Raw genomic sequence first — 13,136 nt, 5'->3', positions numbered from 1 at the left:
GGTTTGTGTTCCCAGGTATCAAACCCATTGACCTTTTGGGGTTGCTATGCTTTAACAATAACTTAGAGGTGAAGCAACACTTTGCTTGTCATCATGATGTCAAATGAAGTCAGATATGAGATAAGCGAACCTCTAGCTAGCTATCTGTAGATAGGCTATTTTTCTAGATACATACTATGCTCCTGTCAATTATCGTATCGTTTATTTAGGCTGTTTTGGAGCATTACGATTCTTTCCATTTTGCAATGTACACTGTCTTATGGCATTTACCTATCAACTGCTTAAAGCATGTTGTAATAAGTGCACTGTAAGTCGCTTTGGATAAAATAGTCTGCCAAATGCCTAAATGTAAATGTTGTATGTATCCCAGACCATTATCCCTCAATAGAATGGTGAACCCCTGTGAGCACTCACCATGATCTCATAAAGATCACATAACACGGACATTCCAGGCTTCATAAGTATGCACAAGCATTCTTCTGATGCACATAATTGGATCTCATGATAAATGGCCAGGAGTTAAAAAGTGATTTCTGATCATAGATCACAGATCCACTTTCTTCCTGACTCAGTGACTCAATTTCCTTTTTTTGCACAGGACAATCTCTGTGGCTAATCCTCGTTCCCTCCCACCAAGAATGGTTCCCATCCCTACCTGGTACCCCACTTGTGTGGACAACAAAGGGAAAGAGCTGAGTGTGCAGCAATGTGTGTTGTGGCTATCTCAAATGTATGTCTATGTCGCGTGGACAGACTGGTTGAAGCTCTGCTTACATAGAGCTGATTTCTGCTCACTACAGCACATTCAATCTCATATACAACATTGGTGAAGGATCCATCCACATCTGCACAATAAAGGACAATACATAAGGCTAGCATGATTTTACTAATAATATACCATAAGGTACAATGAAAAGGAGAGAAAGAATAGCATGAACTTTCACATAGCATCTTTCTACATCAAGTGAATGATTTAATAAGCAATATTTAGTTCTGACAGATGCGTGGCATCTCTCCTCTGCAGTAACACCTGCATTTCATCCATTAGATCTGCCATTCAGGAAAACATTCTCTCATGTTTCTGATTTTACCATGGTAAAAGCACGTGCCTCTGTCTCAACCTCAGTTTCACAGAGCACAGACTCTTACTTTGACAGCTGTGTTTGTTTGAGTATGGCTTTCTCAACAGCTTAACTGTGATCACTGACATAATACACTGTATTATACCAGATAACGTTCGCAGTTTAGGGACGATCATTTTTCAAATTTTTCTTTAAGTTCTCAATGGTCTGACCATATCTTCAAAGGGATAGACCACCCAAAAATGTCAAATCTGTCATGCTCAAGTTGTTCCAAAGATATTTGGATGAATCTTAGCAAATGAGATTTATGGGGCACCAATGACTGCCATAGTATAACAATTATTGTATATATGTGTTGTCCTGTTAAACACAATATATTTTGAAGAATTTAGGAAAACAAACCTTTGACTGCTCCAGATTACTTGTTAATGCTTACATTCTTCATAATGTCTTTTTTTGTGTTCATCAGAACAAAGAAATTGATACAGGGTGTATGTACATACCAAGATATACAATATATAACTCTGTATTGCCCTTTTAACATTTTTCTTCTTTGTATGCAGTTTCTCTGTATTTTCTGTCCGTGCCATTCGAATAGTGAAAGTGGCATAGAAGTGTGCGGGGACATATGCACAGAAAGAGATAGCTTATTTGGGATGTAAAGTTAGTTAGTATATAGATATTGCAGTTGCTGTCCGACCCACTAAAATATCTATATTCCTCTCACGGCCTCCTGGAATCACCTCACTGGGACGAGTGAACTATTTCTGTTCTTTCTCTCATTCTCTCAGCACTTAGTTCTGATCCTCCAGAAACAAGTTTTTGAAGGTCATCTTGCTGTTCCAGTTTAGACCAAAATAACGGTGGGCATAAAAATAGGACATGGAGTGAATGTAGGAAAGAGATGGAGTGAAAGAGAAAAGGATAGAGAGGAAAGACGCGAAGAAGAGAAGCTGCAATGTAATTTAGGTGATGAAATTTGGGGGAAGATGATGTAGGTAGCCTATATTAGTAAAGAATCCAGGTTACTCTCAACTCTTAAAACAGCTTCATCAGCAGTTCCTCAGAATCACCCAGAAACAAAAACATAACAACAACAGCAGGAGGAATGCAAAATTTGCAGAGCGTATTTCACAGTTGGGAACATGAATGAAAGTATATTGAATCCAAAGTTTGTTACAATAAGCAACAATAAATACTAATGTAACATCATGATCAATTACTACAGTATAGATCCATATTCACATGGTCATTGTAGGTGCACAATGCAGTTTGTTGTAAAGTTCACATTATGTAAGTGGTAAAGGGAGAATTTACCCCAAAATAAAAAGTATCCGTAGATATTAGTTGGTGTTTCCTGTTCCCTGTTTCTATGGATGTTGCCCTGGAAGTTCTTGTGGATGTTTCTGTTACCTTATAAAGTGGATTTGTCTTCAGTATATGTATCGTTACAGTATGCCCATAAGACTTCATATATATAAAGGATGATGAAGGGGGAATATAAAATTGTTAAGAGAAAGAAAACAAATGTATTTGTAAAATGCATTATGTGAATAGTGTCAAATGACATTGCCCTCAGAAAATACTATACAAACTAGCTAGGCTTGTTTCTCTCAAATGTTACAAACTTTAGGCTATGAAGCATTTAATATCATTTAATAAAAGACAATCGTGTTGCATGGATGTTATTCCTTAAACCACTCAACCACTGAGAAAATGATGAAATAACCCATATACCCCAATTAAAGTTCTGCCCTCCAAATTTGGCTAAAAACTATTTTAATCAATCACAGACTTAAAATAGCCATTGAAACCAGGAAACACCAACTCATGCATACACTCTCCCCCTCTCTCACATAGACACAAGCATTTTTAATTTAGCAGAATATGGGTACAGTCACATTGATGCCTCTATGATCCTAGAGAGAAGCACTGCCTGATTCATTAACAGAAAAGCAGTGACTTAAATACAAATCTCTGACCTCATTAAAAAAAGAGAGTAAAATATAAAAAGAGAATTAAACAACACAGATAAAGAAGGAATGAAAGAAAGAAGTTCTGATGTTATAGATTTAAAACCTCTGGGAACTCTTTTCTGAAGACACCATTTCATACATGAATAAATAAAATCAAAATGTTTAACTCTGCTTTTCATGTCAGCAAGTGTGTTTAATTCACTAAGAACCATTAAGCCGGTTGAATTTCTGTGTCCTATATTTTAGGCACCTCTGGGTTTAGAAATAAGGGACTTGCTGACCTACTCGGAAGTGACTTTCTAATTATGCTAATTAAGACTGTGGCCTGGAGAAATTATGTGCTATTTTATATTTATATGAATGAAATAATTAATAATGCATTATTAATATAAACACATACAGCACTACCTAATATTCCAATGTGTAAGCAATGAGTTATATACTGTATCTTACATAATAAAGTTGCATCTTCCTGTATGTAAAAATATAACCAACCCCCGCATTCTCTCCTTCTCTTCAACTGGAAAAAGAAGAGCCCAAACCTAGAACTTGAGATGTTCTTGTTGCTATGCAACCAGTATATGGAATGGTGTGTTATTCTGAGCAGTGTACTGCACAATATAACCATCCAAATGCAGATCTGTCCGCATCATTGGCACAACAAGCTAATGCATGTGGGATCCTTAAATAAATGAGAGTATTTGCCAAAATAATCTTTATTAAGTGTTTTACTGCCATGATACATAAATACAAAATAATCTGGATGTAATGGAAAAACATTAGATAAAAAAGTTTGTTGTTTGTATTGATGCCACATGTGATGTTATCAGTGATTATACGATGGATACCACATTAGGCAAGTCACCCTATCTTAGTACATATTTATACAGTAAATAAAAAAAAGATTTCCAGACATTAATTAAAGGTCAGGTATTTTCTTTTTTGTAAGTATATAAAAATGAGCTAAAAAGACAAACACACTTAATGAAGATGTAAACCATTGTAAAATCTGATCATTCCAGTTTGTCTAGCTGGTTTATTGGAACTTAAATAAACATTCTGGTAGGTAGACATTTACACATTACTAAAAACCTTTTTTGAATGGAATAAATCATATGTTAGCATTACTCCTAAAGAGAATCAAACTAATTCAGAATCTCTTAGGAAATGAATCATTAAAGCAAACACTATCTTCCCCCTTGTGTTCCATACGATAAATTTCATACATGACTCAAAGTAGGTTGTTAAGAGTTTAAGCCTACCTTCATTAAATTTGAGTAATATCCTGACGAATATGAATGTTTCAGTCAGAAAAGGTTCTGTGGTTCGGGTCCAGACCTTTGCTTCGTTCCATCCGGACTGCTAGAAATAGAATCATTTAAAACTTTTGACTATTTTGGTTGTTTAAATTGAGCTGGCGCCTACACAACAGAGAATCTCATCACACGTGCTCTCAGGAACATTTATTTAATTGCCGTTATATCCTCTAATATCTTTATCTATATCTTTATCAGTTGGGGTTCCTATGGAAAATGCCACGGCGCTGTGCCGTGTCATAATCTCTAGGAAGCGACGGTGACTGACCTGGGCGAAATTGTAACGTACCAGTGGATAGGTAGAGGGTCCCAGAGCTTTTTGGAAAGGTGGGAAGCCCCTGCCTCCGGCCCCCACAGGTGGCGGCCTTGTTCCTCTAACAGTGAGAAGCCGCCCGGTACCGTGAGGCCACTGGGTGAGTGCTACTTCCTCAAACGGGGGACACGCTACAGAGACCACTTCCTACCGTAGGGAGGAGTTTAGTGAAGATAAAAACATGGTCTCGCCGTTTAGGGGAGAACTCATGGGAGGAATGTGCGGACTGAAGCAGTTTACCTCAAGGTGGAAGTCCATCTAGGGAAGGTCATGGGTTGCCAAGGTGGCTGATTGACTCCACAGGAAGATGCATCAGGTGAGTCATGTTAACTACTGTGAGCTAATGCAACCCTGGAGGTTGAAATATCCTACGTCAGTTTTGCTGTCCGACCGGAGCAGCACGTGCTTGTCCTGCACGAGAGGTTGTAGCCTCTTCAGTGGAAGTAGCACAGTCAACAACTCCAGGCCATCAATTTCAAAAAAACAATTTCATTTCCATGTTAAGGTCCATGTTTCTCTTGCTAGGCCAGAGTCAGTGGCTGTCCCTCTCTGGATGCCTTCCATCACTGGCTTCCCTTTGTTCAACTCCAGGGGCGGTTCCTCTGCTGTGGTGAAGTCTTGGGTTGGAGCGCCACAACACCCACCCGAAACACCCTTGCCCAGATACATGAGCCTTTTTTATTGCTAAAATCAGTCCATTCAATAAAATGTCGTCAGACATTATTCACTTTATTTGTTTCAGCAATCAACTCACTTACCCTAACCCTAACATTTTATCATAAATGTCCTGAGTAACATGCATGGCAAGTGGTCATATTTAAGACAGATGTACAACTGCTAATTAGTAAATGACAAGTAATCCCTTGAATTCTAATTCTGATGGTTTCAGTGGAGCACTGCTTCTTTGGACTATAAAATAATCCATTGGTTTACAAAAATGAAAAGCTATATTTACTTAGTGATATCTTTTAATGTCATTTCAGTGAATTTTACATTAAAAACATTAGGAAAATAGATAACAAATTGGATAACATTGGACCGAATGGCGTCAGACCGGTTATCACTAATAACAGAGTTGGATAATAAAACAAGCAGATTGAATTGGAGACTGCAAGCAGGACTTCAGAGGACGTTTCATAGAAGTGTTAAACAGAGGTATGCGCACAGATCAGTGTATTACACAGCTTTCAAAGCGGATGTTAAAGTCATGGAAGCTGTTATTTGACCACTGGTTATCTTAGAATGTGTGTAGCTGAATTCTTATTACTAGCTGTAGGACTGTGATGAAAGTGAAAGTAGTTTAGCACGTAGCTCAGTCAAATGTTTACAATCTCTGATAACCAAACGCTACTTCAGCGGCTCTTCTTCTTCTCTGAGAAAGGTCTCGTCCCTTTTTGGGCATATTCCTTTGGCCAGAGGGTATTACAAGCACCCGGAATGGTGACATCATGTACCCTGAAGGTAGAGGTAATTCCCATCCAGCCGTTCTCTGAAGTCCTTCAAAAGCGAATTTTGTTAAAAGTGCAATGAAATGGCCTTGTTTATTGTTTTATACTGTTGTATGAGGTATACTTATGACGTTTGCATGGTTTTTACATCCAAAAACATCAAAATCAATAAGTAATATGCTATCCTGTAGCTCAGTGGTAAGAGCATTGCGTCACAGGGGATTGCACATACCTAAGTATAAATGTATATGTAATGTAAGTCGCTTTGGATAAAAGCGCCTGCCAAATGCGTAAATGTATTTTTCAGTTCTCCAAACGCTTGGTTGAAGACACTTGGATGTAAACGCCCACCACTTTTATAGGATAGAAGTATGCGTAGTTGGAGCCTTCTGTGAATTTGGTTCGAGATGTTAGATTACACATTAGCACCATTCACAGTTTTTGCACAGCACAAGTATTATCTGGAGACCTCCTGTGATTTATAAAGGACCTCCCCACATCAGTATTTCATGTGACTCATTACTCAAATAAACGACTTATTTCCCAGATGTGATGGCAAGGCTTAGCGTATAGTTTGTATAACCTATAGTTGTATTGCGATTAATGATATAACACCGTACCTGATCCCGAACCGGACAAAAGATCACCACACTCGCGGGTCTCAAATGTTACGAGAGTTTCCATGATAAATAAACAAAAGGGAGACTCCCGGTTACTTATGGATATCACCCATCACCCGAAATAATACCAAAACACTTCAAAGCAGCCTCCACTATTTACATACTGTGGATAAAACTGTTAAAAATTATATATGAGTTAATCAAATCACAGAGATGGGAATTTCCACGGCTTAAGATCATTGACAACCTCTGGAAGTATTTCAAATGACTATTGGTCCCTAGGTAATACTAATCTCATGCGAATAGTGCTCAGGGCACATCAAGCGATCTCTAACAATAGTGACGCATAGGACAAAACATTTTTTCACATAAGATTGCTGCACCATTCCTATCTGATCCAATATTGAACGCACAACAACTTTCAACTCTCCACAAATTCAGTGTCGACCTGTGCCTTGTTCACGAAGGAATCGTAGGAGAAATGAAACGAACAAAAGCTCACATGAGCTGGAAGGTCTTTAAAAAGAAACTTTAACCCTGCATTCCTAATATTGGAATCTGAAGGAACACCCGTAGCATGTTATATATATAGTATTTTAACAATACAATGTATTTCACTGATCTATATCACACTTTTATTCCCCCAAAAACGAGATCTGATAAGCACATTTGCTATGAGTAATTACCACCCGGAAGCTTTTCCACCCCCTGAGATTTTACCGGAAATACGTAGGTATCACTCCGTGCATCTAGAGCAACAGCAATACCATGGGTTTGATTCTATCACAGTGTTCCTCGGTGTGTAGATAGTTATTTCAAGGAATCCCTTTGAATTATTTTACAAAAAAGATTGCATAAATGTCACAAAATGTAAAAACAGAAATGACAGTTGTGCACCAAACCCCAGGGGTTTCCATATTACCTTTATTAGTGCACATATTAGTGAACTATAAATCTCTCTATATTATCAAATACAACAAAGATAGAACCTTCGAAAAAATGCAGATATACAAAGACAGACTCATGCATATTCTCAGTTATGAGAACCGACGTTCCTAGATACTGGTCTTCTATGCAAATCAACTTAGCAAATTTCTACTTGACATTCAAATCAAATGAGCTGCTCCAACGTTAGTTGTTCTATCACATTCACCTTCATAGGTCTTTTGGAGAGACAGGCTAATCGTTCATTCTTAAATTTTCTAACTAACAGGTAAATACCACATCTTTAATACTATGTTTAGTATTGCTGTGCCATTGTGCAGTTTTTAAATACAAATCTGCAATTAAACCGACAGATTTTGTTTGAGGGGGGAAAACATATGTTACAGTATCTTGTTGAATAAATGAAAGACCATGGCTGAAATTAAACTGAAAACCATGATATTTGGATGATGTGTAAATACTTTTTGTAAAAGTTTGTTAATAATGTGTAAATGTGACTTTTAAGGCTTATTAAATGGTGATAAAAGGGTATAATATTTTTATATAGAAATAAATACATCAGCAGCACGATCCAATATATGCAGTTACACGGTAGACATTTTGTTGGTTATTGTGTGGTTGCATTTTTGTATTTGTTTCACTCAGGTCAATTAAAAACAGAGAGAAAGATAAGATGACTCCCAGTTTTGTCCTTGTGCTGGTAATTACTGGAGGTTGGTTCAAATCTGCACATATTCAAATAATCACACCGTATCAAACATTTATTGTATGTGAGAATAAGAACATTAACAATAAATCAATAAGATGTCCCCTGAGCTGAAAGGGTTTAGTCTGAGAAGCCACTTTGCAACATTTTTAAATTGAGCACCAAGATCAATGGTTCAAATCTTCACAAAGAATGTAGAAAAAATGAAAGAAATTTCTGACTGTCATGTTTATGCAGGGGTGATCAGCGCAACTGGACTGCTGGCATCTTGGGTGATCAGGTGCGCATTTTATGGATGTACAAATAGTTTGACAGTAAACAATTTTTTTTTAAAGAATACAGTTTTTTAATGAAAGATAAACAATCAAAACATATTTTAAGCTAATTTCAAGCTATTAATTACTCCTTTCCCCCCTAGGTTTGAAAATATCAAGTTGTTCCTAAATTCATCCAGAGTAATCTCAGATGCCCAGCAATCAGAGATGACAATATTAGGAGGTACACTGACTGTGGCTGAAGGTTCGACAAAGTTACAAACAAACACAAACCTTCCTGAAACAGCATCAATGAAAACTATGTCAAGAGTGACGTCTGTGGTACCGAAAGCATCATCTGCTGTCGCTATTGTTGACCTGGCTTGGAAAACAACAACAACAGTGATTGCAGCTGGGTCACAAGGAACTACAACTGAAGGATGTGTCACCTCATCTGAGACCTTAGAGAAGGTGGGAACAGCATCAAATACAGCTCTAACAATGTCAATCAAACCTGAAAGAAGTCTTTCTGCCATTTTACCAACCCGCAAAAGGGAATTAGACACGATAAGATTTATAAAGACCACAGAAGTAATCGCAAGAAAAACCTCAAAGACAACAAAGGCGGAAACTATAGTGACATGTTTCACTCAAACTGAGACTGAAACTACAGCTGATACCAGCAGTGCATCTCCGATACCAGATCCAATTACAGATGATACAAAGTCAGTTACTAATAGAATCACAATTGAAAGCAAAGAAACAACCAGAGCTGGAACAGAGGATACGTTCAGGACCTTAATTACTACAACGGGAAGAAACACAGAACCAGCAGATTTGCCAAATATAACCACTGAAAAAAGGGTACCAGGCACAGTGGAAAAACCAAGAGAGCCAGCAAAAGTTGAAACAAGTAAAACAACAACAGTTAGACCAAAACAATCTTCTCAAGCTACGAAAGCAATGAGAAGGGCAACCAGTGTAAAATATGCAACTGCGATTGCAACTACTACTGGAACAACAGAAAATACAGATAAAAAACAATTTACTGCTGCGGATTCATCATTAACAAAAACAAACATATTAATAACTGCAATAAAATCAAGATTTACATCTCAAAGCTTTCCACATATTTCAACCGGTGGTTTAAACACAATTTCTCCAGTGAGACCATCTGGTAACGTGTTTAAAAAGTTGACAACTCAGTCACACAAGCCTTTATCACCATGTAAAGGCAAATGTAAAACCACATCTACAGCAAAGAACCCTGCAGGCAGACGTGACGATGGAAAGGTTCCCGTGACCTATGATAAGACTTTATATTCTGCCATCACAATGGGCTGCATCCTAGTTTTATGTACCATCTTAGCTTTTATTGTGTTTATAAAAGATTTTGTTTGGTAAGATGACATTTGTGTATTTACTTTAGAAAATTAACGCTTTGGTAATTTATTATGAGTAGCCTATGGCTTTTCACAACATTATGATCTTTTTTAATGAGGAATTCATAAAGGAATAATCTAAATACACTGCATGTTTTGTTTTTAATATCTTGTTTTATAGTCTTGAATTGCAGTATTGCAGCTTTCCTGTAGCTCAGTGGTAAGGGCATGGTGCTAACAATGCCAAGGTGCTGAGTTGGATCCCAAGCCATTGCACTAAAATAGAAACAAAATGTCTATAATAATGCCATGTAGATCGCTTGCGATAAAAGCGTCTGCCAAATGTAAGAATGTGAATATTATTTTCTGTGTGAAACACAATAAGGGAAAATATCTCTATTGATCATATTCTTTCATATGATTAATGTGAATGAGGATTAGACAACCAAGCACTGAACTAACAAAACAAACCACTATTAAAGTTGTGAGACAGAGATTACAATGAATGTAAATAATGACACAAAATTCATTTTAAATATTCCCCAAGTATAAGAATAATGGAAAATGTTAATTTCAGGGATGATCCAGTGTCATAAAGGGTAGAATGGGAAAGAGTTATTTTGGCAGCATCATTGAGATCTATAGAATTCAAAAGAAGACACCTGTAGTGCCAAAGGAGTTGGCATTGCAAAAGGAAAGAGAAGCTAATAACTGGGCTACAATAGTATAAATACAAAGACGTAAATAAGAACACTGAAGAATACTGTCAAACAATAGAACATGTGTTTCCTAGTTGTATGAAATGCAAAGGAAAAATCTTGATGAATGAAATGGAAAAAATAGGAACAGTGTACTGAAGTGTGTTGGTAGTGACCAGGGCAGGAAATGTCTATTTTGGTATTTAAAACAAAATAAATGACATATGACGAGAATCTGTCAGGACTACATAGAGGAGTTATTTATCACCAGAAGGTGGCAGTAGTGCAACGCTATAGATATGAGCTGCGGTTAAAAACAAACGTGTTTTAGTAGAAATTGTTGTTGTGAACGAAACACTAAGTGAGTTTTTCAAGTATCAGATGTCAAAAAGTCAGGCCAATAACATTAAGTTGGATCATTTGATGAGAGAACATCAATGTAGGAGGATTTTGTTTTGTCGCATAGTCACATATATTTGAACTGTTATATGTTAAATATATTTTCCTGCATCTACTCCAGATGTATTCATAAAAATGTGTTCCAACCTGAATTCATCTGGAGTAGATGCAGGAAAATATATTTAACATATGTTGGAACACATTTGTATGCGTATGTGGTTTGCAAGGACACCCATATGTACCGTTATAATGTTTTGTATAACGACGTAAAAGTGATCTACAGGGACGTCCTGCATGGTGAAGTAATGACCTCATTAAGGTAATACGCAAGGCCTCGTTGGCGCAGTAGGCAGCGCGTCAGTCTCATAATCTGAAGGTCGTGAGTTCGAGCCTCACACGGGGCAGAATTGTTTTTACATATCTTTTAAGTATATGCTACTATTATATAATACGTACATATCATTGGCTCACGAGATTACAGGCTAAAGACAATTTAATTATGGATAATGTTTGATTGAGCAGAAAGTGTACCGAAACAAAATAGTACTTGTGTAAATGTTGAGAATTTTTACAATTCTCTAAGAGTTTACCATTTTGTTCATTTTAGAAGCTATAAGGTACTTGCCATGTCACTGGGAACAAAATAGATGTTAATGCAGGAGATGTAAAGTGAGCAGGTGAAAACAGATCTTGTAATTCCTAAATGAACAGCGGTGTAATAAATCAGCTGTCATTACTCAAAGCAGGAGCCATTTTTTTTGTAACCTTTTAATTTATTTTAAAAATCAAATAGAAAGATTAAGAAAAAGGTTCATTCATCTAGAACTCCATTTTTATTTCTTCTTTTTTATTGTTCATTTATCTTCATTTATTTGGTGAACAGCATCTTTTTCTTACTGCTTTACTATGGAACCTGTGTAGTTATGTCTAGTCTTTTCTGCATCTCCCCAACTTGCTGTGAAAACTAACATGTCTCTCACAGTTGTGTCTAATCAAGAAGGCACTAGTATCTGAGAAACAGATTTTTCTTTTATTTCTGTTTCAGTTAAACACTTTTAAAAAAAGGTTTAGAAATCCAAAGGTATCTCTGCCATGTTTTTAAATGACTAACTTTTCATATAAAATAGTCTTGTGCTTCATGCAACCCAAGAAAGATGACAAAGGTTGCATATATCAAATAAGAAAAATAATGTACAAAGAAAACACCATAAACAAATGAGAATAGACAAAGACATCAAATGTAAAAAAGTTACACAAAAATCAGGTGATCGTTGATATCAATCTGTAAAAATAGGTGATTCCGAAAACAAAAACTTAACTTTAAGCCTAACAAGGTTTTTTTAAAGAAAAAATATGTGAAGAGAAAAACAGATGAGAAAACAATATTTTACAAAAATGTTGAGCTTTGTTTAAATTAGCTAAAACTTGCAAAGAACTAGCCCAATTAAATTAACAGATACATTTCATCCAATGCCAATTTCTCATCCAAAAACTAACATTTTCAAATGGTGCAAACATATTACTGGTAGAAGAGATAAACACAAGAAAAAAAACAAGATAATTAATATTTAAGAAAAGTAATGATGATTCTATAATAAGGATCTCAAATTTCCATCATAAGATAAGGATTCTGGAGTGCTTGTGGGTTAATGTTTGTCGACGCTTTATACTAGATCTAAGGAAGAGTATTAGCATATCACGGTTTATGTACATGAGATGTGTATCCTCTGAGATTCTTTAGTTTGTAACAGAACTATGTTGATGTTATTGAGCCCTAGCCCGTATACACACATTGGGTCGCCGTGCAGCAACAAATCCAAGTTTACAGTGACATCTAAATGACCCAAAGGTGTTAATACATCGTGCATTCTTACAGGGGCTCTGCCCTGATCCTCTCCCTGCACATTCATCGATATCTAGAAAGAGAGAGAAACAGTTAACAGTTTGATACATAAAATTCATGAGGTTTGTGTGTGGATTATTATTAAAATATTATT

The 13,136-nt window shown here is 36.5% G+C and overlaps 1 protein-coding gene and 1 non-coding gene across 4 annotated transcripts in view; one reads left to right on the top strand and one right to left on the bottom strand.

The window, feature by feature from the left end:
• The first annotated feature begins 11,470 nt into the window (after positions 1-11,470).
• On the top strand, positions 11,471-11,543 carry trnam-cau (transfer RNA methionine (anticodon CAU)). Its single transcript has one exon. It is a non-coding gene; the product is annotated as a tRNA-Met (tRNA).
• Positions 11,544-12,150: 607 nt separating this feature from the next.
• The window catches only part of ltbp3 (latent transforming growth factor beta binding protein 3), a 45,893-nt gene continuing 44,907 nt past the window's right edge, over positions 12,151-13,136 (bottom strand). For all 3 annotated transcript variants that reach the window (XM_056746210.1, XM_056746211.1, XM_056746209.1), the window contains one exon: positions 12,151-13,055. In XM_056746210.1, the coding sequence (XP_056602188.1) occupies positions 12,904-13,055 (152 nt within the window). In that variant the 3' untranslated portion in view covers positions 12,151-12,903. The remainder of the gene's footprint in view (positions 13,056-13,136) is intronic.

The sequence above is a fragment of the Triplophysa dalaica genome, chromosome 4, assembly GCF_015846415.1.
Source record: "Triplophysa dalaica isolate WHDGS20190420 chromosome 4, ASM1584641v1, whole genome shotgun sequence".
Taxonomy (NCBI): Eukaryota; Metazoa; Chordata; class Actinopteri; order Cypriniformes; family Nemacheilidae; genus Triplophysa; species Triplophysa dalaica.
The sequence above is the reverse complement of the archived record's forward strand: the minus strand, read 5'-3'. Positions and strand labels throughout refer to the sequence as shown.